Here is a 26,793-nt window from a genome sequence, read left to right on the forward strand (position 1 = left end):
GCGACCCCATGAATTGCAGCATGCCAGGCCTCCCTGTCCATCACCAACTCCCGGAGTCTACTCAAACTCATGCCCATCGAGTCGGTGATGCCATCCAGCCATCTCATCCTCTGTCGTCCCCTTCTCCTCCTGCCCCCAATCCCTCCCAGCATCAGGGTCTTTTCCAATAAGTCAACTCTTTGCATTAGGTGGCCAAAGTACTGGAGTTTCAGCTTCAGCATCAGTCCTTCCAATGAACACCCAGGACTGATCTTCTTTAGGATGGACTGGTTGATCTCCTTGCAGTCCGAGGGACTCTCAAGAGTCTTCTCCAACACCACAGTTCAAAAGCATCAATTTTTTGGCGCTCAGCTTTCTTCACAGTCCAACTCTCACATCCATACATGACCATTGGAAAAACCACAGCCTTGACCAGACGGACCTTTGTTGGCAAAGTAATGTCTCTGCTTTTTGATATGCTATCTAAGGTTAGTCATAACTCTCCTTCCAAGGAGTAAGCATCTTTTAATTTCATGGCTGCAATCACCTCCTTCTTAGTCTATCCTAAAGAAGTCCCTATTTTGTGAATCCCTTTTGGAAACTACAAAGTTTCATCAAAATAAAAAGTGTGAGAGGCAAATTTCAGATAGATAAAAATGAATGCTGACATTTTCCACATTTAAAGCCCAGGAATTAAATATGTATATACAAAAGCAGTATGTATATCCATTTGCTTTTGTACTCTGGTCAAGAAAAATTCCACAGATCTGTGACATTGCTTTCTACATTGTTGAGCACTTGGGTATTAAAATTCGTCTTGAAATCTACAAAAAAAGTCCTACCTACTGATAGGAAAGCTTTACGAAACAACCTCAGATATAGGGTCTTCGATCATTTATATTCTATGTAAAAACTAAAGCAGAATCTAAAGTCAACTTTCAAGTTTCTGGAAGACAAGTTTTAAAGGGCTTAATTGAACTATTTAAGTATATATGTAAACATTTAAACTGAAACCTAGAAGATTAGCTGTAACAACTATATGAACTACTCAATGATGAAGTAAAGTACTTTAAAAAAAAAGAAAAAAGTACTTTACAACATGGAACAGTAAATGACAAAGAATTGTTGACATCTGTGAGGAGAAAACCACATGTCCTTGGGCCAAAAGTACACAGGTTAATTTTGCTCAGACAACCTTAGAGTTAAAAAGCAGACCTGTAAACTTTTCCCTGCTAAAAGAGAAGCATCAATTGAACAGGCCAATCAACGATCACTGCCCTGGCATGAAGATAAAAGAAATTAGGTGATTATTAAACTTATAGTATATTGGAGAATTTGGAAGTCCTTGGCAGAATCAAAAAAGAGAATTGTAATTTCTCTTGCTACTGCTACACAGCGTATGAGTCAGATTTCACAACTTGATGTCATCAGAACAAACAGAATTAAATGTTAAAAACATCATGTATATGGTTATGCATACTATAATGTCATTTTTTTTTCAAGCAAAAAAGTAGCCTTATTTGTGTGCTTAGTCGCTCAGTTGTATCCGATTCTTTGCAACCCCACATACTGTAGCCCAACAGGCTCCTCCGTCCATGGGGATTCTCCAGGCAAGAGCACTGGAGTGGGTTGCCATGCCCTCCTTCAGGGGATCTTCCCAACCAAGGGATTGAACCTGGATCTCCCACATTGCAGGTGGATTCTTTACCATCTGAACCACCAGGGAAGCCCTTAGTAGTCTTTTATTTATCTGAATAAAAATTCACTTATTTGGGCAGCTAAAAACTGCTTATACTTTAAATTTAGTTCAATGTATTTTCTAGAAAAGGCAACTGATTTTCTTACCAATCTATCAGACAGACCTATATTACAAATTACCCTAAACTTTAGAGTCAGTCATCTCAACAAGACTGAATTTTCTTACTCCTCTCTATCTAAACCACCACTGACTAACCTTTTATCAACATAACCATCATTTGCTCTCACCCTGCTCCCAGATGCCAAGGACCATTATGGAAAAGAAGACAAGCACACTAATTCTGCAGCACTGCAAGTTCACAGCTCCTGTTTATTCGGATGGCTAAGGCTAATCAGCAACCCTTTTTGGCCCCTATTCATCACTCTTTCCCTATTACCAGGTTTTATCACTCATCTCTAGAACTCAGTCCCATTCCCCAATCAACACTCTTCATCATGTAAAATATTTCAATTTGAAAAGCAGAATCTGTTCATTGTAAACCTAATTATCTTTCTAAACAGTCCACATAAACTGTTCTTAATCTATTTATTCACTTATCTATCCTCCAGAAAGACCACTGAACATCAGTTATCTCCTCTTACATCTGCTCGCCTAGTTCCTTACCTGACCCAGGTTTCAAAAATTTATCTTCTTATAAATTACCGTATTCTAGTTCTCCTTTCCATTATTACCAAACTTACTGAATATACAGGATCATCCCTACACTACCTCCCATATACTTTGAAAAAGTAATTTTGCATTTCAAACTTATGGGAGTTTCAAGATCAATACCAATGTCTTCCATCACCCAGACACATCAACTATTAACAATTCACTGCATTTGCTCCATCACCGTTTTTCTTTCCTTTCTCGCCATATAATACACCTACAGACTCGATGCCCCATCACCTCTAAATATCTCAGTGTGCGTTCCTCTAAAACAAGAACACACATCTACATACACTGGGGAAATTAATACTGATAAAAATGCCATCCAATCCACAGGTCCCATTCAAATTTTGTCAACTATCCTGACATTGTTCCCTTTTCTTTTTGGTCCCATATAGCAACGTGTGTTACATTGTCACTTCAGTCTCTTCAGTCTAGAGTATTTCCTGAGGTTTTCTCTATGTTTCATGTCCTCAGAAGTTTATAAAGAACACAGACTTTAAATTCTGTCAGATCATACTGTCTTGGTAGGAATCTCACAGGCAAGATGCTGTGTTTGCCTCAATGTACCACTTCAGAGGATATGCAATGTCAATCCCCGTCTCCCCACTACTGAAGTTGGTAACTTTGGTCATGTGAACTGTTTCCCATATTTTCCCCCTGGAAAGTAGAAATCTTCCCCATTTTAATTAAATTAGTATCTTGTGGGAACATACGCTAGATTATGCCAAGATCTTCAAACCAGTATCAACCAATCTACCCTCCAAAGATGACACACAAATGAATCAACCACCACTATGGTAGTTGCCAAACCAGCATTCTTTCTGTAACTATCAGTTGACATTCTACCATAAATAAGCAGTTTCCCTTTTTCTCACTTAATTACAAATTTACATCAGTATAGACTCAACGATGCCTACTTTAGTCAGTGTTCATAAATAATTAAGTCAAGGTCCTACCCATCCTCATGGAGCTTCTTTAATAAGAAAATACAATTACAGCTAATTTTAAAAATTAGAATTTCAGAGTGATAGATATTAGAAGAAAAACACAGTAAGGTAACGTGACAATGATACAGTATGAGGAGGGAAGGCAGACAGCAAAAAGTCTCTTAAATATGCAGTGTTTGACCAGAGCTGCTAAAAAAAGGAATAAGCCACAGCAATATTTCAGAGAAGATGATTCCAGGCAAAGGGAATAGACAGTACAAAGGCTTTAAGCCATAAATGGGCTTTGCAAGTTTGAAACACAGAAAAAGACTAGTGTAAATGAAGCACAGTAGGAGGAGAGAATTCATCTTACGGACATTTTTATATATGTATCTTCCTTAACAGAAGTTTCTTACAAGAAAGGACATTATTCACACTTCTGTATCTCTGATTGGCTCATTCATTCATCTCTCTTTTTTGTCATATGCCTACTGTATACACCAGATTTCCCTTGTAGCTCAGTCGGTAAAGAATCTGCCTGCAGTGCAGGAGACCCGGGTTCAATCCCTGGGTTGGGAAGATCCCCTGGAGAAGAAAATGGCAACCCACTCCAGTATACTTGCCTGGAAAAATCTCATGGACAGAGGAACCTCGTGGGCTGCAGTCCATGGGGTCGGAAAGAGTTGGGCACGACTGAGCCACTAACACAATACTGTATACACCAGATACAATGTAAGGCACTACAGATCTAAAAAGGTTTCAGAAAAAGGATTTGTTGTCAAGAAGTTCACAGCTTAATAGAGACCGACCCCTAAACAAATTCACTGCAACAGAGGACCATACAATACAACGTAAGTATGTCCAGCAGTAGGCCACCACATTCAGGAAACAGCCTACTTTTTTACTGTCAAGCTTTTTGAAAGATTACTCTATGTTGTCTCTCTAAATTTTCAATTCCCAATCTTTCCTTAGTGCACTGCAATCTCACTCCTTTCCCTAAAACTAAATAAAGATTTTTTCCTTAAGGTCACTAATGCCCGTACCAAATCCAAAAGATGTCTTTCAGTTCTAATTTTACTTTAGGTTTCTATCTTTAGTAAAATACAAATCCTCTGGCTTTTAAGGCACCACATCTTTTTTTCTCCTGTGGCCTCTTAGGCAGCTCTTTCTCAGTTTTAATTATTGACTCCTCTCTTCTTGTTTAGTTTGCTTTAAAGTTGAAGACTCAGACTTCTCACATTACATACATGAGGCAAAATGATCAACCTCCATATTCAATGATTCCCAACTTGAATCTTCTAGCCTAGATCACTCTCCTGCACTCCCAGCACGTGTTGAGCATTTCTACTTGGCAATCTATGTGTGGATCTCAAATTCAATATGTCCCAACCTTCAAACTTCTCCACTTAAATCCCTACCACAGTAAATGACATGGCTTTCTAACCAGCTGCACAAGTTAAAACACACGTCATTTCATATTATTGCCTCTCAATTTCTCCCCACATGCAAATGAACCTCTTAAATTCTAGTTCTATTTTTAACCCATTAATTCCATTCCTACTTCCACTGTGACTCTCATGGATCACTCCTAGAACCTTTTTACCAATACCTCTGTATATCGACTTAGCTTTAATTCATCCTCTGCAAAATGCGCAACAGATCATTAAAAAGAGAAATTCTACTCACTCCTCTAAAGCTATCATTTTTGTTCCATGCCTTGAGGGAAGAACCCCCTTCAAATGTCACAAAAGAATCTTGACTTTGTCCTCCAATAACATCTCTAACTCTTGCTTATAATACACAATTGCATGTTATAATCTTCCAATGATTGTAAATTCCTTTCCCTAAACTGTGGAATATCCAGCTTGGCTCAGTTAAAAGTGTCACTTCTCAAGGAAGTTCCCCTAACCATCTCCTACCACACCCTGAATTAGGTACGTCTATCCTACGATACCTCAGCATTTTGTGCTGCCTCTATCAAGCTTCTCATCACATCACATCAACACTGTGTTGTTGATCATCTATGAACTCTAGCAGATAACTGTATCTGCCATTTCAACATCCTAGGTGTTTAGAACAGTGTATATCTCCTAAAAGACAAAAGTTCATTAAAGGAGTGAATAAACTCATAGTATTTATTTCAAATTATTGAGTTTATGGAAATAGTTTATGCTCTTTTGCCTTAATTTGAAGAGACATACTTTATGTTTTAGAAAAATGAAATCTTTTTATGTGGTCCTCAACATACATTTAGGAGTGAATGGCTTATTCCTGAGAGAATTAATTAACTCTGCTTTTCTTTAGTAAATATTATTTGACACAAGTGATTCTGAAACCAAGTAAACAGATTTAGGAAACTAAGAAAGAGAGAGAATTAGAGAACAGTCAGACTTGGCGATTACACTGTCTCCCTCCCTGGGCTCTTCTCATTATTCTACTGGGAAATGTCCATTTATTAAAATATTCTAGTACAAAATACTGGATAATTTTCCTAACACAGAATTTCACTTATCAACCACAATGATTTCCATTTCAATCTTGTATAGCATTTTTAAAAAAAGATTTTAGGTAAGAAGATAAAATGGATACAATTTATATCTATAGAATTAAAAGCAGCAAGTGAGACTTGACTGCTTCCTGTGTATCCTGTTCTATACTAATTACATACATCATTTCATATAATCCCACAAAAAATCCTGTGGAATTGGTACTATTATCTACTTTACTAGTATTACCTACTTCCCTACCATTTTTAAAGAGCTGAGAACACTGCACATGAAACGGGTGAGGCAGTCTTTGTAAACTGCACTGCTAGGACATGGTAATGCTGTGAGCTGAACTAAGAGTCCCCTGATGCTGAAGATGACGCTCAACCACAGGACTAGACCACCTCTAGTTGTGCCTGCCCAAAAGGACTCAAAAGTCTGTTGGAATCAGTCCCTTGGAAAAAGTTTTCAAATACATCTAACACTAGAAGTTAATGATAAGTATACAAAGTCTTAAGATACCAAATACATAAGGAAATACTGAGTCATCCACTACTGAATTGTTATTCTAGAAAGTAACAAGAGTGTGCCACTCCCTCACAGGCATCTTTCATTGCTCAGTCAAAACCTACTATCCTGAAGTCTTATCCTATTTGCTTTTAAGACTGGATTTCAAAGCATTAGTTAGTGGCTAGTGTGTTTCCAGGGGAATAAAAGAATGTGAATAGTGAACACATATGTTCTCTAACTCCACCTGAAGTGATTAACAAGACAAAAATACAAAAAAATTTTAAATAACAATGATCTCATATTTTGACATTTATCACAAGGTAACATTTTGGAATCTGTCACTGCGAATCACCAATAAAAAATTACAAATCAGACTGTAAGTTTGGCACAATTAGAAAATTATATCACATACATAAAAATCAACATTTTTAGATTCTTGATAAGACCACATAAAATAGTACAGTGATAATTTTCTTCCCTTTATTTATATATCTTCAATCAAAGGAAAACAATCAGAAAACAGCTTCCTCTTAACGTATCAGTTTTGTTCACCCAATATCAAATGCTCTTAAAACTAGGTATTAAAGTTTTTAGAACAAGGGCTGCAGTTTTGTTTTTTTTTCCTGTACAGGTCCAGATAACAATTATCTTAGGCTTTGTAGGCAATACAGTCTGTCATAACTACCCAACTCCATGTTGTGGTACAAAAGCAATCACAGACAATGTAAACAACTGAGCGCATCTGTGTTTGAATAAAACTTTATTAACAAAACCAGGCAGTGGGCTGGATTTGACTCAGGGGTGGTAGTTCACTAAACCCAGGTTCAGAGTGCTCTCCCAGCTCTATGTCCACTAATCTACTACTGTAAGACAGCAACAGCATATTACTCACTGGACTTTTGCCTCAAAAAAGTGTAAGAGATTATGTGTCTAATTCAAATCAACACACACACAATGCTTCATGAAGTATGACAAATAAATGCCTACCATCCCTCTCATTTTCAAAGAATTCCTTTACAGACATCAAAAAACTAAAAAGTTAAATTAAAAAATTAAAAAGATATTTTTTATAACCTCAGTATATGACATAACTTAATGCCAAAATGAAATATAAACACAATGTAATGCTTCTTTCTCATTCTTTCAATTTATTATTTTTGAAAGAATCCTTCTAACATTAGAAATGCCAAATTTACTATATGTTTTGAGAGCTAAATTTAAATAATATGTTGAACTTAACTCTAAAGATAATTTTCCATTACCATTTGAGAGCAAATTACTGTTGCAGGTATATCAAGGACTTCAGCAAATATAGGGATAACTGTTCCTCACTCTAAAGATAATAACCTGTCAGAAAATTTTGAAAATTTCACTTTTATTCTGCTTCATAAAGAATAGCAGACATAAAAGAGGAAGTGAAATGGAGAATACTAATATATACGAAATGATCTGCAAATGCCTGAAGAGGATTCTAGAACCAGGAAAAAGATAAGTATGGAAATCCTTTCCCACATCCTGCCATTTAGCTGTTTTACAGATGACTGAGTGTATGGGTAAAGGAGAGAAAGTAGATATAAATAAATCTCAGTTTACAAGCATATCCACTTAAAAGAGGAATCTATAATTGTTGTGACTGTATAAAATTCGCAGCTGCTCTCTTCAAAGACAGAGATGAGAATTTCCATGTTAACTTCAACTTCCCATAGGAACCCCATGAATAAGTGCATACCTTCAGCCCAGTATTTAACATAAGTAACATTTAATTATAAGTACAACCACTGTAGTGCATTAAGTATTACCCTTAGTGGATATAATAGTTAAGGCACCTAAAAAGAAATTGAAATACTTCCAAAAGCAATTTTCTCACTTAAAAGCTGAAAAGCTCTGCTTTTCTCCATTCAACAAGTTAAAAGAAAACAGTAACAAACAAGCCCAAAGAGATTCTCTGAATGCCAGATATACTGAAGTATGAGGTCCTAAAGATAAAAGGTAATAACCTTACATATGCTCAGACTTTTCCCTATCACCACTTTAAGGGCCATTTCTCAGACTCTAATGTGCTTAATATACTTTGGATAAAATGCCCTTAGGTTTAGAATTAAAATCATTGTATGACATTTTACAAAATGTCAACTGCATTATCTGATATAATGCTGGGAATTACACTTATCCATGAGGACAATAATGTAGCTATAACTGTGTTACAACATGTCTTTCAAAAACATTCCAAATTTGAAGTCCAATGTTAAGCAACCCTTTTGTTACAATAAGCAGTTATGTGAATTTCTAGTTTTTCAAATTAAAAGAAAAAACAATGGTTTTATTTCAAAGTTCAACTATAAGCAACATTTCTGTCATCTCATATATGAATTAACATAATACTTTAAAAACTACTTACAGTAAATATCCGTCTGCCAGTTCGATCAAAAGTTACACAGTACACAGACGATAGGTGCCCAAGGATTCTTTTATGCATTTTCATGTGCTGATACACTGCAGTGGGAACCAGTCGCTCAAGCCTGTATTTTCCATTCAGCTTCCTTGAAAACAAAGTATCCGCTACCAAGAAAAGGGGGGGAAATAAGTATAATTGAGAAATTAACTTTAATTATCCTTTTTAAAGAATTCACGTATTTCAATTTCTCATATATTGGTATAAATAAAGATGCTTTCTAATGCATATGACTCCTAGTTAAAAGTCTTCAAAATCATCAGTAAAGCCCATTATTTTACTTGAAATAAGTTAAAAGCACTATTACCTTCACCTTACAAACAAGAAAATCTAGTTAAATAACCTGCCGAAAGTCACAAAGTAAGGCATGATGCTAGGATTAAAACTCAGGCTTCTTTACTCTCTACTCTGTCAGTGCTCTTTAAAACCCAAAATGACTTTATATATCATTTCTTTAGAAGTCTCCTATGAGACAGATTTTCTCATAAAAGCAGTTAAAACTGGATCTGGTGCTTTTAACTTTTCAACAAACAGCAATTCTTAAACACTCTAAATATGACACGCTAAACGACACTTCTAAAAACTTTGCAACAAATGAAGGCAGAGGAATAACTTGTTGCATTATTAAAAATAATAATAATAATTAAGGGCTTCCCTGGTTGTCCAGTGGTTAAGAATCCGCCTGCCAATGCAGGGGACATAGATTTGACCCCTGAACTGGGATGATTCCACATGCAGTAGGGCAACTAAGCCCTTGTGCCTGAACTACTGAAGCCAGTGCCTAGAGCCCGTGCTCCCCAGCCAGAGAAGCCACAGCAATGAAAGGCCCACACGCCACAACAGAATAACCCCTGCTCTCTGCAACTGGAGAAGGCCCGGGGTTAGTAATAAAGACCTGGCACAGCCAAAAGTAAATAAAATAAATAAATTTTAAAAAATAATAAACTGAGAATCCTGCCAAAGACTTGTAAATGATTCCTTTTCTAGAACCTATAAGCCCTCTTTTTCACCTCCCCCATTTTAACCATCTTTCAAGATATGAACAAAATTTACCTCCTGCTCCAAAGCCTGATGTGCTGAATTTGGCTGAAGATGTTCCTTTCCATCTAACTTACTACTGTTTCTTTGTTTTCTATACCAATATTTATGACAGCATTAGAATTATAAACAAAGAATGTGCTCACTAAATACATGCTGACTGGTCTGCAGGCACATGTTCACCCCTGTAAATTATCTTTTAATACAAGGCTATTTTTTTTTTTTCCTGTGACTGCCATCTACTTTGAATATAAGCACTGCAGTTTCTCACATTTAAATTTAGCCCCCCCGCCCCCAAATTAAATATGTACAAAGTATTGATATTATCAATATTTAACTCCGGTTTAGAGCCTACAATTATGCCCTAAAGTTTATGAAATATATATCAGGTGTATAGTAAAAAGTCTCAGTGCTTATTATCTTATTCACATACAATAAATGTTTGGCTTACACTACACTGACAAGCAAAAAAGAAAATATTGGAGACTGGCGATGAGGTAGAATACTTTGCAGGTTCTAAAGCAATAAAATATAATTTAAGGAATAATTCCATTGTGCTTACATGATCTTTTCCTACATCAATTATTTTATATTCTGGTAAGAGTGTATCTCCAGCTGTTAGAGGACAAGTTCTAGGATACAATCTATTTCAACATCTGTGCTATCTAAGACAAACTGTTGAAAGTTGTTAATTAGTATATTTAGGCTGAAACTAGTTCTACAGTAACAGTGATTTGATAAGTTTCTAATAAACCCTGATATATTTTGCCTTATGCATAGAAATGGTCTGGTGAAAGACAACCACCTGCACTTTAGCTCCAACAGATTTAGAGTCAAGAGCACACAAAACCACAGGCATCACCTGTCCTGCCCAATGAGAACTCAAATGATCTTACCCAAACACTAAGGATCAATGACATCTCACTTATTGTCTGTTTTATAGAAAAATAAGTGATGACATATAGCACAGATGTTGACCGTACTGTGTTACCAATACAGTTTAATTCTCTCCACCCCAAATTTACAAAATTCTCAAAATGTCAAATTTTCTTAAAATCTCTTATTGCTGTTCAGGTACAAAAATATGATCTTTGGAGGTAACTACAATACCAAAACTATTATTTTAATGATGATAAGGCATTTTTATATAGGTCAGAATTTTTTAAGATGGATTTTTAATGAAGACTACACTTCAGAGTTGATAAAGCAAAAACTAATACCCTTAAGAGAAAATGTTACTCCTCTCTTAAACACAGTTTTTACTGAATCTCTACCTAAACTGGGATAAACTTTATTTTCATTTTGAGACTCAACTGAGAAAAAGAACATCCCTTTCAAAAAGCTACCTACAGTCAACACTTAAATAAAAACTTCTTAGAAACAACATTAAGTCAAATACTGTACTCCACACCACCCTATGTTATGCTTGGCTGCCAATTAACTACTGAGTATTTTTAAAGACACTATGTCAGCATCCTAAGGGGAAGGGTACCAAAGAGTCCTTGCTGTCAACCAGTTTACAAACTCGTACAACAGCACTGAAAGATATGACATACAGGGAAAACAGCATGCAGAGTTCCCAGGTAACAAGCTGCAGTTCAAACTTGACACAGGGGGTTAAAGAGAAAAATACAGGTATGCTTCAGTAGTTGAAGTTCAACTGAGGAGACTGGCTTTGAAGGTCTGACCAGGTCAATTAGGCAGAGAAGATGTGGTAGGATTCCCGTTCGATGAACTCACATTTTCTTTCACTACACCATTTACATAATGTCTCGTCTCTCCTACTAGATCTTAAGTACCTTAAGGACAGAAATTCTGCCTTATTCATATTTCCTAAAACTGAGTGTAGTGCCTTTTAAATAAAAAAGTACATAAGTGAATCTTACTTAATAATAAGAAACACAAGATGGTTCAATTAAATTTACAGTTTTATGGCAGAAAAGCAAATGGCAATCATTCACTTTCTCAAGAAATTGTTAACAGTAATTGGATTTTTTAGTAAAAAAGAAATGTCTCTTGGATTACAGAAACTCCTTAAATTTTATTAAACTAGAACATCAATTTTTAAAATGAGCATGGTTAAGCAGATATAAGAGGTCACAAAGGAATAAGTTCTTTATGTGACATTATTATAGTTTTAACCTTAAATCAAGTAACATATATGACTTTTGTTTAAAAGTACATTTATGTTCCCAAGTATGGTGATGGGAAATATTCTTAAATTAAGCCTGCCAAAGCAAATTTCTATCTTCCTAACTTGGCAAATTCTTTCTTACCCTTCAGGGCCAGTTTAAATGCCACCTCCTCTAGTAAAAAGTGAATTTTACTTTTAAATTAAAGTTTTTTAATTTTAAAAGCAACCTAACCAGTTGCCCTACAGTATCACTCCCTGTGTTCAAAACTGCAATGTTCTTCATTTGAATCACAATAAACACCAAGTTCATTATACATCAGCCTACCAAGACTCTGCACAATCTTGTGTCCATTATCTGATCACCTTTTTATGTGATCTATTCCAACCATTCTAATCATCCCCATTCTTCCAACACATCAGGTAATGCTACTAACTTGGGGTCTTTGCACCCGCTATTCCATCTGGCCAGAACACTCTCCCCCCACATGGCTAATTCCCTGGCTTCCTTCTTCATATCTTTCCTCAAATGTCTGTCACCTTCTCAATGAAGCCTAACCTGATCAGCCTAGTGAAAATTACAACCCATCCCCCCCCACCACCGCTAACTCCTGATGCCCCTATGTAGCTTAGTACCTACCTGCTCTTTTTCCATCAATAATCACCTTTTATTTGCTAATCATGTTCACTGTTTATTTTCTGTCTCCCCCTACTACAATATAATAAGCACCACACAGGCACAACTTTTTTGTCTGTTCTGTTCTTTGTTAAGTCTGAAAGCTGAGTGGTGGCTGGCACTTTAGTAGAAGCTATGCATTTGGTGGACTTAATAAATTAACTACACAACAAAAAACAATTAGGTTTAGGAATAAAACAAAAATGGATTTCTTTATTGGACAGATTACAGATTCAAAGTATCTCCATATCATTCTTCCTTTCAACTGCCTTGCTAAATTTACTTAACCTAGAAGCAAAGGGATTGGTAAGCATATTTATTCAACTTTCCTGAGTGAATGGAAAAGTAAAGTGAAATAAAATTTCCAGAAATCACTGCTATTCATCTGTATGAAGTACCAAGAAAGGAGCAAAAAGTGAGAAGTGTCATTTGTAGCAAATCATTCAGAACAGCCTTTGAAACAAAGTCTCTGTGCACAATTTAGAACTAGTTACTAAACAAAATAAACAAAAGATTCACAATTTCTTAAAGTTATTAACAGGTGTAACTCTGTATATAACTAGATATATCTAGCCAGTAGGGTCTTACTTCTGTGCATACATCCTTAGTAAATAAAATGTCCCCACAAGTTATTTCTTTGTAGTTCACACTAAGGTGTTTTTCAAGAATTAATTTCTTTAATCATAATACTAACGTATACTTAATGTAGAAAATAAGAATATTGTCTTTACATAATTCTACCACCTACAGAAATTACATAAAATTTTCCAGCGATTTCCCTCATAAACAGAATTTTAATAGCTATGCCATCCATATTCCTTAATGAAATAAAAACTAGGCTTTAAGTTTGATGGACTTGTATTTAAACATGACACTATGGAGATTTTAAGCAAGGTATTCTCAACTTCAACTTCTCAAGTTATTCATCCAGAAACATTTTCCACAATATTTGGAATGGTTTCCATATTATGCTATTCTTTGACATCTCATAATTTCACGTTTACACAGTCAATTTTATCAATATTTTTCTTTTCTTTTGTAACCTGGTCTAGTGCTTTAGAAGGGTTCTTCTACCAGCCAACAGTATAATAAATATCCACTTAAGTTTTCTTTTACGTATTTGTGGTTTAAATTTCTCACTTAACTCCTTAACATATTCAGAGTTTTAGTAGATGTTACTAGGTGAGTCTCTAAAGATACTTTTTCTCCCCTAAATAATCAACTATTTGTTCCAATCTGTTCACTAACTAACCCTTCTCTATTCTATTAAACTATGATTTAATTATCTTATATATATTTCTGTACTAACCTGCTGATGACATGTTTATTTATATCGCAAAGAGTCGGACACGACTGAGTGACTTTTCACTCACTTACTCAGTAAAACTCTGGGCTTCATTCATAGCTCTGTTGGTAAAGAATCTGCCTGCAGTGCAGGAGACAGGGGTTCGATTCCTGAGTAGGGAAGATCCTCTGGAGAAGGAAATGGCAACCCACTCCAGTATTCTTGCCTGGAGAATTCCATGGACAGAGGAGCCCGGCGGGCTACAGTCTATGGTGTTGCAAGAGTTGCACATAACGTAGTGACTAAATCATCATCAGCAACAGCCAATACTCTAAATTTATAATTAGTGATACTTCAGTATGAATGTGGCTATTCTTCATGTCCTCTAAAAAATATCTTACTCTTGATTGACAATTATATAGTTTGAAGACTACTGAAAAGTTTTAAAGAATTTATCTGTTGGAAATATAAGCTTAATTTCATTTACCTATAAAAAGCTGCCATCTGTCTATCCAGGGAAATGGTACTTTCATCCTACAGCTGGGCCAAGTTTCCAATGAAGATATTTTAGAAAAAGACAGACATAAGCAGATTTACCTCAGTTTTCCTCACTATACACATCTGTACCATGTGAATCAAGTTCATGGGAAATCTGTAGACAAATCTCTATCACATGAACTAAGTTTCACGAGGAAAAAATGGGTAGCTGCCAGAAAAGAGCACCTGCAATAATCTTAGTGACTATATTTTTGAGAATATTAGAAAAACACATGATAAAATCTCTGCAGATAATAAAGAACTAAGGCAGAAATATTAGTGAAAGTGAAAGCAAAGTTGCTCAGTCGTGTTCGACTCTTTACTACCCTGTGGACTGTAGCCCCCCAGGCTCCTCCATCCATGGGATTCTCCAGGCAAGAGTACTGGAGTGGGTTGCCATTTCCTTCTCCAGGGGAATCTTCCTGATCAAACCCAGGTCTCCCGCACTGCAGGCAGATGCTTTAACCTCTGAGCCACCTCCCTCCGAAAAGCCTCCCCCTTCTAATAGGTACTTTTTGCCCCTATTTTTTAAAGGTGAAGCGTATTTGTTATACAGTATTATATAAGTTACAGGTTTACAAAACAGTGATTCACAATTTTTAGTCTATACTCCAATCACACTTATTATAAGATACTGGCTATAGTTCCTGTGTTGTATAATATACCCTATAGTTTACTTTATAAGCCTATTCCTCTTAATCACCTACCCCGATATTGGGCCCCCTCCTTTCCTCTCCTTTGGTAATCACTAGTTTGTTCTCTGTATCTATGAGTCTGCTTCTTTTTGCTATATTCACCAGTTTGTTGGATTTTTTAATTCTACATGTAAGTGACATCATCCAGTATCTGTCTTTCTGTCTGACTTATTTTACTTAGCAAAATACCCTACAACATCAACCTGCTAAGTACTTTAAAAAAAAAAAAAAATGGAGGAATTCCCTGGAGGTCCGGTAGTTAGGACTCTGAGCGCTCACTGCTGAGGGCCCAGGTTCAGTTCCTAGTTGGGGAATTAGAATGAAATGAAATCTAGATACTGATTCTTCAGAATCTACTCTCTTTTGTACTTTAATTTAGGAACTGTTTATATAGTTATTAATTATAAGTTACAACTACTTCTGCATTTTATGTATGGAAACTTTTACATGCCCTGGGAAACCAAAAAATTGGTGTGACTTGCTTTACTGTGATACTAACTTCATTGCAGTGGTCTAAAACCCCATGATACCTCTGAGGTCTGCCTGTACAAAAGCAATGATAATCATGTAAGCAAGACCACGTGAAAATCAACTGCAAAATGATCTACCTTGTTAGACAATAATTAGCTTGCCCAACAAAATAATGCTACATCCACAATCAGAGGCCAATTTCTATAGAAATAATCTTCCAAATTCATGAAAAGTACAAAAAAGTTGTCTCTACATGGTGTTGGTGGTTTCCACTAAATAAAGTATGGTGTGGTAATAAGGTATTTGCTAATGCATAAAATTACACAAAAAATTTTTTAAAGAATCATAAAAATGTTTAAATGGAAAGATGATGCAACTGTACAAGCCACAAAAAAGAGCTATCTAACTCTCTAAAAGAAAACTTACGCTAAAGTCAAGAATTAAGTATCTTGAGAAAACACCTATTAAGGAAGATGAAAGTCAACAGTGATTGAAGCTAGAGAGAGAGGTTCTTATGGGGACTTCGAGAATCTAGTACAAAAGAGTCTTAACTGCTGTTCTTGTGGAGAGGGGGAAAGGCCACAGAAAATTATTATGTGTAGCAGATCTGGAAAATAATAGCTAATATTTACTGAGTGCTTTTACTATGTGCCCGACACTGTTCAAGGAACTTCATATACATTCTGATTTAAGCCTCATGGATCTTTTAAAATGGATATGACAATTATCCCCTTACTGGGGACAATCCTTACCAATAACAGAACTGAAAGGCAGAATGTAATTTTCCCAGAGGTGAAGCCCAGGTTTGAATTCAAGCTTATTCCAAAGAGTGCACTCTTAAATGCTGCTGAAGTAGACAAATTTTAGAAAAAAAGATCGAGAGGAAATGTGCCAAAGTATTAGTAACACATAACCAGTGAGACTGGTTAATTTTTCAGCTGTTCTGTTTTCCAAGTTTTCTCCATTGAGCATATACACATCCTGATTAATATTTCATTAAATAAAGTATAGCTCAGCCTACCTTGAGGAGCTCAAGAGTAATATGAAAAATATGAACTGTCTAAAGAGATTAAGCTTAAATTCAAAGACTGATAAAAACCGATCCAGGGATAAAGATTCAAGGAATTTAAATCTATTTAATCATAAAAAAAAGAAACCATAAAGACTAAGTATATTAAAGTACTTGAATGTATACACTATAGAGAATAACTGTTGCCTATTTGACAATGGATTGAATGATATACTACAAAGAATTCACATCTAGTTTGATTCAGAAGCCATAAAATACAAAGGGTCATCAATTTTGTTTATGAGTCTGTTTCTAAATCTTTCCCATTAAAATTTTAAAGTAAAAGATGGTAAAGATAGTTTAGAATAAATTTTATTCGTTAAGGAAGCATGTAAGGAGGAACTTGTAACGTTTAATTTTCTATAGAGCCACGAGTGAAAAGCTCACCACAGTAATTCTAACAGATATTAGTAGAAAATTACAACCAAATATTCATAATTTGAGGGCCAGAGATAGTCTAGGAAATAATTCAACACAGGTCGGTTTATTTCCACAGCATCATCTGGTCTCTATCACAATACACAAGTAACTAGTAACGACCCAACATAAGAACAAGACAAATAAAATTCTGTAACAATAATCATAACAAACAAAAATGCCAACTTTAAGGTGCAAAGCGTTACAACATTTGAAGAATAATCCTGTAAGTAGCTTATCTGTCCACACACAAAAAAAAGGATGGGGAGTGAGGCAAGAGAGAACAGAAAAGTAAAGGGAAATAATTGCGTGGGTGACACAACACCCGAGAGAACCTCTCTTTCTTTTACAACTGTATCTAAAATAATTAGTATGAACAGCAGCTGCCCTCCAAATCTCTACCTATTTAATTCCAGTTTTAGTTGTAATCCCCATTTGAAAGACACCATGTTTTTTAAGATTTAGCAGATGTCACAAATATGAATAATGTCTGAAAAGAACTCAAATACTAACTGAAATAAAACACTCAAGAGTTAAGCAAAAAAAAAGAACCAAATACAAAAATAAGCACTAAAAAAACAAACCAAACAAAAAACCAGACATTACAATACTAAGTTGAATTTATTAGAGCTGTACAATCCCTGGTTTGTATTATTCTTCCTTCTCATTTCTTTCCTGGAAACTCATCATGATACAGAAAATACAATAGTGTAATATTTTCAGTTTTAAGTATTTTAGAATATTTTAATAGCTATTTCAATAAAAATTCATTTTTTTAAAAAGTTAGGGTTGTTTTTTTTCCCCAAACATTTTAATCACTCAATTTTGATTCAACAAACATTTATAGAGCACCTATATGGACCAAGTATGAACTAAAGGATATAACAAAGAAAAAGAAAAGACAGAACTTACCATCATGGAGACTGCAGTTTAGCAGGGAAGAAAGACATGAACAAGGACTTACAACAATGTTAAGTTCCATCAAATAGAAGGTACAGAGAAATCTTGAAATACACAGCAAAGGGTCCTAAACATATAGGGCAGGAGGGTATCAGGGAATCAGAGTACACTTCCTTAAAAACTGATATTTAAACAACCTGAAAAATGAACAGCCAGGGAAGGCGGGGAGGCGATAATCTATCTAGGTGGAGGCAAGGGCATGTGCAATGGTCTGAGGCTGGAAGGAGCACAACATTTAAGCAACAAAAGGAAGTCAGGTGTGACCAGCACTTGGAGCACAAAGGAGCAAGCATCAGAGGGAAGGACTAAGGAGAAAGAGGCTGACTGCAGAGTGCTTTCTAAGCTATGCCAGGCATTCTGGGCTATTTTCCAAAGACAATAAGTTGAAGCTTTCTAGGGAGAAAAAAGTGTGAATAATATGGTAAAAGATTTGCTGTAGGATAACTGCAGTTTTATCTCTCGAGAACAGTGAGAGCAGATCAGAAGGTATGTAACTAAAATCAAAAGGTGATTTTACAAAAGAAATCAGAGGGTTCAAAATACAAAATTTCATTTTAGAAAAAAATTAATTAGTGAGCCAACAAGATTATGAGGGCCTTCTCAAGGAACTGAATATTTTCTCTCAAATTTAAGTATTTATCTGGCAAGATACAAACTTGAGAGAACACACCATGTTTTACTGTTTCTAGAATTCATATACTGGGGCATAATTCAAAAAGTTCCTATACCCAAATCAATAAAAGGGACATGGGCAGTACAAGACTAATGAATATAGAATTTCACAGAAAAGGTAAAAAGGTGCTATATAAATGTGATCAAAGCTAAATGCATAAGATCAGAAATAAAATACCCAAAGATCCAAAGATATAACTGAGTTACTCACCACCTCTCTGAAGTTTCAGTTTTCTCATTAATAAAGGTAAGGGTATTTTGCAGTTACTATGAAAAGCAAATAAAACCGCTTTATAAACTTGATGGCATTATGTACTAACATCTATACTGACTGTCCTTAAACAGTCAAATCTTCATGTTATAAAAGTGGATCTTACTGTTTTTCCTTTAATTTTTTTTAAGAGACTTTTATGTGAGATCATTTTCCCCCTGCATCTCCCTTAAGATGCTGAACAAATTGCTGCTGTTTATGTAAATATCTACTCAGCTTAATCATGGACTTCCCAGTTTTTAAGATGTCTAGTTAGATGTTCAATCCTGAACTTCAAAGTTTCCCTGAACAAATTCGAAATAAAAAGTCAGAGACCTTATGAAGAAAATATGATAATTTGCTTCACTTACAGAGCTATGAAATTTAACATCAAACCCAATATTCAATCTGGAAAAAGATATGATGCAAACTAAAAAAGGAAATGGCTAGTGCTTCCTAATTAGTACTGAAATTATATGTCAGACACATCATATTGGGGGAGAGGGGACCTCTCATCACATCCATAACCTAAAAACAAATTTTACCTTACAATTTACAAAAGAAAATAAAACATAGCTACAAGAGCAACCATTTAAACTCACCCAAGGAAACTGTCATTCTGCAAAGTGCCTCCCCTTTTTTGGTCAATTATAATTTGAAAAGAAATTTAAAACAAAAGAAAAATATGAACGTCTACTTTATGTATTTGGTACTTTGGCATACTGGACATTAGTTTTATTTCCCTTAAAAAACAAAAATGCAATACATTTTAGTAGTCTCTCAGAGCTACCTGTTTTTAGGAAGGAAGACGGAAGAGGTGAGCAGGGGAGGGGTGAGGGAGAAGAGAGATAAAAAAAACAAAAATCTGTGACAAGTGAAAATATGAATATTATTCTGAACTTTTCCTATTCTACCTCAGTTCATCAATTACAGAAATTATATATTATCTTTTCATTTAATACTTACTAATGCTGAGGAGCTGGATCTGTAAGGAATAATACAATATAACCTCCATCCTCCAGCCCTAAAAGCAGTAAATATCATCCAGGGTACAAATTAAAAAACAAAACCAAGGACTAGCTCCCAAATATGTAAATGGTTAAAGAACAACACAAATTATAAAACCATATATCTATTTTCTAGTTAGAAGAAGATTAAAATGGCAAAAGAAAATAAATTCTGGAAGGAAAAATAGTTACTGAGAAAATAATAGTACGCAATATATGTATGCAAATAAGTGATGAGTAGACACCTAAGGATTAAAATATGGATTGTATAGAAGGCAGAAAAACGTACAAGACTGAGTAGAGTATTAGGGAAAGAATGAACAGAATCTTAAAATTTACTGAATTATATGCCAAATGTTAAATTAGACATTATATGCTAAAGTTCAAAGATTTATAATAATATAAAAGTTTTTCTATAAACTATGAAAGAAATATAGTCATAAAAGAAAAAAATTAACCCTACAATTGCAGACCCTAGCCCAGTGCCAGATATGCTAAAGCCATTTCAGAGTAAGTCAAATACAGTACTGAAAATATGGCAAAATATAACAGTGAAAATGAAAAGGAAAAAGAATCTCTTTAAAAGATTTATTTGCAAAATAATTAACTGAATGTTACATACAAGAAGGTCAGAATATAATGTCTTTTGTCACCTACTTTGTGCCTTACTTTGCTACTCATTTAAGCCTCCTAATAACTAAATATGGTACATATTATCTCCATTTTACGGATGAGGAAATTGAGAGGTTGAAAAAATAAACAACTTGCCTAAGGCCACACATCTGGAGTAGTCAAGATTCATAACTAATTTTAAGTGAATATTTGCTGCCTTTGTTCAAACTAGTTTCCTCAGAGAAAACTAGAAATGTGGACAAGATTTAAGACTCCTTTTAACGTACAGTAGTCCCTCCCTAATTCACGGTTTCTCTTTCAGCAATTGTAGTTACCTGTGGTCAATCACAGTCTGAGAATATTAAATGAAAATTCCTGCAATGAACTCCTCCTCTAAGTTTTAAACTGCACACCATTCTGAATAGTGTGACTGATGATCCATGCTACCCAGGATCCTTTAGTCCTTTAGTCCAGCATGTTGTGTTAGTCACTCAGTTGTGTCTGACTCTTTGCAACCCCATGGACTGTATCCAGCCGGGCTCCTCTGTTCATGGGATTCTCCAGGCAAGAATACTGGAGTGGGTTGTCATTGCCTTCTCCATAGTCCAGCATATCCGGTTCATTCAGTTAGCAGTCATTTGAATTATCAGACCATGTCGGTCATCAGATTGACTGTCCCTGGTATTGCAGTGCTTGTGTTCAAGTAATCTTTATTTACTTAATAATGGCTTACAGTATAAGAGTAGTGATGTGGGCAGTTCAAATAAGCCAAAGAGAAGCTGTAAAGTGCATCCTTTCAGTGAAAAGGAGTAAACAAAGGAAACAAAGGAAAAAAAAAAAAAATTCCTGGCAATTCCCTGGCGGCCCAATGATTAGGACTTGGTACTCGCACTACCAGGGCTTGAGTTCAATCCCTGGTCAGGGAACTAAGATTCTACAAACTGCAAGGTGAAGTCAAAAAAAACCCAAACAAATAAAAGAATGGATATTTTACCTGTGAAACTGTGAAGAAGGAAAAAGAATGCATCCTAGTTTTGCACTTCAAATCACAAAAACTAGTCATACTTTGTGATAAGTGCTTAGACGAGGATAAAAAAAAAAAGGCATTAAATTAAAAGGCATTAAATTTGTATGATAGGGTATTTTGAGAGAGAGAAATAGTTACTCTCTGAGTAACTAACTGAGAAAGTTAGTTACTCAGCTAACTTTCATTACAGTATAGCTGACCACGGAACAACATGGATTCTTCGCTTATATTAGGATTTTTTCAATAAATACTACAGTACTACATAATTGCAGGGGACAGAGAAATCAGTGCCCCTAATCCCTGGACTGTTCAAGGATCAAGTGTATATAGTTATAACTCTTCTATTTATTAGTTATTGTTAACCTCTTACTGTGCATAATTTATAAATTAAACTTTATCAGATACTTCTTTAAAAGCAGTATATATAGGGTTTGGTACAATCTGCCGTTTCAAATATCCACTGGAGAGCGTAGAACATATCCACCATCAAAATAAAGAGGAACTACTATATAGGCTTTTAACCTTAACTGGATATTTGTGGAGTAAAGCTGCTTTTCAAGGCAAAGCTGTTTCCTTACACACATTTTGAAGAATCAGGTTCTCCAATACTCCTTATTTCCACTCACCAACACTGCAACTTTGTTGCAGAAGCAACAAGTAAAATAACAAAGAGATGGTAGCATCTGGCAAACAAAAGAGATGAAAACTTGGGAAACCTAGAGATTACAAAATTTACTTTGCTGACATGTTAAATCTAAGAAAAAGGCAAACAAGGCAATTAGCAAATGACTGCTTTAATACAATCTTTTTCACATAATAAACATGCATTACAGTCTCCAAATTTAACTTTAAAAACAGCCTTAATGTATTTAAGTATCTCCTCTCCTATTTTCTTCCCCAACCATGTCACTTACTATTGAAGTAGGGTTTGTTTATCAGGTAAATAAATACAGAATAAACTGTATTCGAAAAAAGGCGTAATATGGGTAAGGACGTGAGAAAGGACAAATATCAGAGATTTGTTAGAACGTCTGAAAGTAAACGCTGCCATGCCAAGTACACGTTCACAACTCTTCTACAGAAAATTGTCAGAAGTTAGTGATAACATATTAATGGTATCTTGATTTTTCTGCTTCTCGAAAACATTTATTAAAGGAGGTTGTAAGAGGCTGGAAAGGAGCCAACTACACTGGTTCTTCTGCCCTGAGCCTGAAGTGCAAGCAGTTTTCACAATTTATACCAAATAACAGGAGGTACAAAGTAGTCAAGATTTATAAGCAGATAATACAATAAAACAGGGTAAGAAAGCACCGAGATAAACTCGAGAGTTGGTTTCAAAATTATCCAGGTATGAGTTTTAATATTCCAGGTACAATGAACCAATAACCCAGTTCACTAGTAAACTTTATTTCCTAAAAACCACCTTTGGGTTTTTGTTCACCTCACAGCTACCCTGGGAGACTAGTCTCTCTCTTCTTCCAACCCATTACTGTTTTTCACTCCCAACTCATTTCTGAACTTTTCCTGTTCTACTGAAGGTCACCAACTACATCAATTACCTACTGCCTCTTTATTCAATATTTACCAATGTTGAGGAGTTGGGTCTATACAGAGCACAAACACATCACTTCCAACTTCCAGAACCTAACAGTATAGCAGAAAAACAAAGGTAAATAAACAGCCATGATTATGTGACAAAAGCTATAGCAGAGCTAAGTATAAGCACTTAATTCTGCTTGGTTACATCTAGGTTTTACAGCACGAATAGATAAATGTTCACAGGATGAGGGACACTGCAGAGAGAAAGGGATGGAGAGACTTTAGCTGATTTTAAGAACTGCCGAATAGTTGTACAATGCAGCACAAGGTACAAGTCAGGAAAAGGTGGGAGAAGGTCCGTGTTGTCAGCCCCATTACAGGGCTGAGACCATTCAAAGTCACTGGGGAAAAGAAGGCATGACGTGATCACATCTACATTTTAAAGTTCAGAGCCGCGGTTCTCAACTGGAGGCAATTTCACCTCAGGGGCATCTGGGAATGTCTGGAGACATCTCCACTGTTACCACTGGAGTTGCTACAGACAAGGATGCTGATGAACACCCTACAATGCACAGGACAGTCAATCATGAAACGGAATTATGTGGCTCAAAATGAGAACAGTGCTGAGGGTACAAACCCTGGTTCTCAGATAAGCTCTAGGGGAGAGGAGTCAGACTGGAGGCAGGAGATGGGCCAATCTGTAATTCTAGGAGAGCAGAGGCCATGCTCCTCATTATCCAGCTCTAAGCCGGCGTGGGACACGACGCAGCGACGGAGTCTTTACTCGGGCTTCCTGGTGGCTCAGATGGTGAAGAATCTGCCTGAAATGTGGGAGACCTGGGTTCAATTCCTCAGTCAGGAAGATCCTCTGGAGAAGGGAATGATCTCCCACTCCAGCATTCCGACCTAGAGAACTCCATGGACATAGGAGCCTGGCAGGCCACAGGCCAAGGGGTTTCAGAGTCGCTCACAACTGAGTGAGTAACACTAACATTCACCTACTAACATTCACCTAGTAAGGGTGCAAAGCTCCGGGCAAAGAGCACAAGGCCCACGTGTGGCTGGGGCAATGGAGAACAGATTCAAAGGACTGGAACAGAATACACAGGCCTCCTGAAAAAAATCTAAGAAAGGAAAACCCAATTTACCGTCACCTCAACCTTAAAATGATTTTCTGAGTTATAGTAAAATGTCTAATTTAAAAAACTGTGCAAGCCTTAAGTGCAGTATTGTATTCTGTACTGGATCTTGAAACAAAAAAAGGTAATTAAGTTGGAAAATGTGGTGAGATACTAATAAGGTCTGGTGTTTAGTTAATAATAACATACCAATGTTGGTGGAGTAGTTTTAAGGAATTCTAGATAATATAGGACTGTAACATGAGGAAACACTGCACAACAGGTTATAATAGCTCTTTGTGCAACTTTCCAGTAAGTAATTTCTTATTTCAAAATTTTTTATTAAAAAAATCTATTTCCCAAATGTATCAAACCTTAAATATTTGAATCTACATTAAACATTTCCATTTGTATTTTAAGAAAAGCTATGATGCTAAGGTCTTTTTATTACATGGGTCTTCAGTAATACTACATTGATCAAGGAAAACAGCAAGGAAAATTCTAGAGGCAGCCAGACAGAAATGGCAGACGAATCAACAAAATAACATACTAACATTCATATTTAAAAATAAAAAACTTCTGACTCATAGCCTGTGATAACCTGAAATGATATATTGTATTACTATGCAGGCAAATTATTCTGCCAAAAAACCTAATGAATTTTTCTTCCTATTACCATTCCACTCACACTTTCATAATAATGACAAGACATTCAAGATTGTTACCAAGGTGAACTGAAAAGCCATGACACTAAACTGCAATTATTAATAAGCAGAGTCATTTTGATTAGTCCAGCTTCTCTTTAGAGATGTCAAAACCTATATGCGAAGACAAAAACATCAGCTAAAATTCATGTTCCAGTACAGGTGTTTTTTTAAAACAAATATGAAGAGCAACTTCCTGAAAATCTGAATGGAAAAATGTATCATAAACCTTAAAAACAAAATAAAACTTTTTCAGAAAGGTACAATTACCTGCTTGGTAATTAATTCTATTACCTGAATATACCAGCTGCATTTCTCTTGATGTGACACAAAGCTCAAGATATTTTTGCCATATTTAAATCCCCTATAGCCACGTCAGCAATATTTACTGATCTCATGATTAATGACCTGGCCTAAAATACTTTATCTGACTTTATAAATATCTGGTATCCTTTTCCAAAATGTGACTAATACCAACTTTCTTGAGTAGCCAAGTGTTAACCAACTGTTAACTATTAGTTTATTAAGAATAAGGCACAGCATAATGGGAGTCACTGTACTTTCATGTCTCATTAAACATGTAACCCTGGTCAAGTCACCAAACCTTTTCATGCCTCAATTTCCTTCTCTGTAAAGTAAAAGTATCTCCTACCTAGAGATCATTTAAGGTTTTAAAAGATAAAAATAAATGGAAAATGGTTAGAATAGTGCCTGAAACAGAGTAATTACTCACATAGCAAACGTTAAGAGGTATCAATCATTTTTGCACTTTCATTGCCTTCCATAGTATTGCCTGACAATGCGTTGAAAGAACAACATATTCCCCTTATTAAATGGATCTCCATTAAAAAAAAAAAAAAAAACGATAAACTTTTCCCTAGAGGGGATGCTTCTAATAAATTTACCTTCCCCTTCTTTTAAGAAAACTGTTCTACTTCCCAGTATAATTTTCTAGGTGAAAATATACCCTTGTGTCTCAAATCCTTTGTTGTTTTATAGTTGTTCATTATACTAAGACAACATAGGAATCATTATTTAACCAGGACAATCATATTATAAAAAAAGATTACCCGTGATTATCCACCATACAAACATAGGATACCTTTGGAAAACAGCTCAGAGAAAACTATCTAGAATGCATCAGAAACAAAAAGATGTAAATCATAAAAGAGAGGGGAAGAGAAAAGACAAGAGTGAGAAAATCTAGTGTCTGTTTAACTGGAGTCCCAGGAGAGGAGAGAGAACAGAGCAGACTATTTTAAAAGATAACGGCTAACAATTTTCCAATGACAATAAAAGACATTCCAGATTCAAGAAGCCTAATCAATCTCAAGCTTGATAAACAGAAAAAAATGACACCAAGGCTTATCACAGTCAAACTTCATGAAACCAATGAGAAAAATCTTAAAAGCAATCAAAGTAAAAGAGATCATCTTTTCAGTACCAATAGTTAGATTTATACCCAAATACATCAAAATTGTCTATGAAGTACAAAATGCCCCAGATAAAACACAAAGCCTTAAAAAGTACTTCTATAAGTAAAACAACAGAAAAGCATATTCTATATTAACATTAAACAAGTTAAACAAAACCGTAATAATGACAGCTTATAATACAGTAATACTGACTGTAATTACCCAGAAAAGGAAGAGAAATAAGTATAATCTGGACAGGTGGAACAAAGAGGGAGAAGAACACTTCTGGCTAAGCAGGAGGGTAGGGACAGAAGAGGCTATGATTAAAATACGAAGGTCTCTGAAAGTCAGAAGTAAGACTTGGTGGTAGAGGAATTGCAACACCATTAAAATAGCATAAACGATCT

General features: G+C 35.5%; 1 protein-coding gene across 2 annotated transcripts in view; it reads right to left on the minus strand.

Moving 5' to 3' along the window:
* PHIP (pleckstrin homology domain interacting protein) overlaps positions 1 to 26,793 on the minus strand; it is a 120,835-nt gene that overhangs the window by 76,873 nt on the left and 17,169 nt on the right. For both annotated transcript variants that reach the window (XM_065911834.1, XM_065911833.1), the window contains exon 7: positions 8,710 to 8,870. In XM_065911834.1, the coding sequence (XP_065767906.1) occupies positions 8,710 to 8,870 (161 nt within the window). The remainder of the gene's footprint in view (positions 1 to 8,709; positions 8,871 to 26,793) is intronic.

Source organism: Muntiacus reevesi, chromosome 19, assembly GCF_963930625.1.
Source record: "Muntiacus reevesi chromosome 19, mMunRee1.1, whole genome shotgun sequence".
Classification (NCBI taxonomy): Eukaryota; Metazoa; Chordata; class Mammalia; order Artiodactyla; family Cervidae; genus Muntiacus; species Muntiacus reevesi.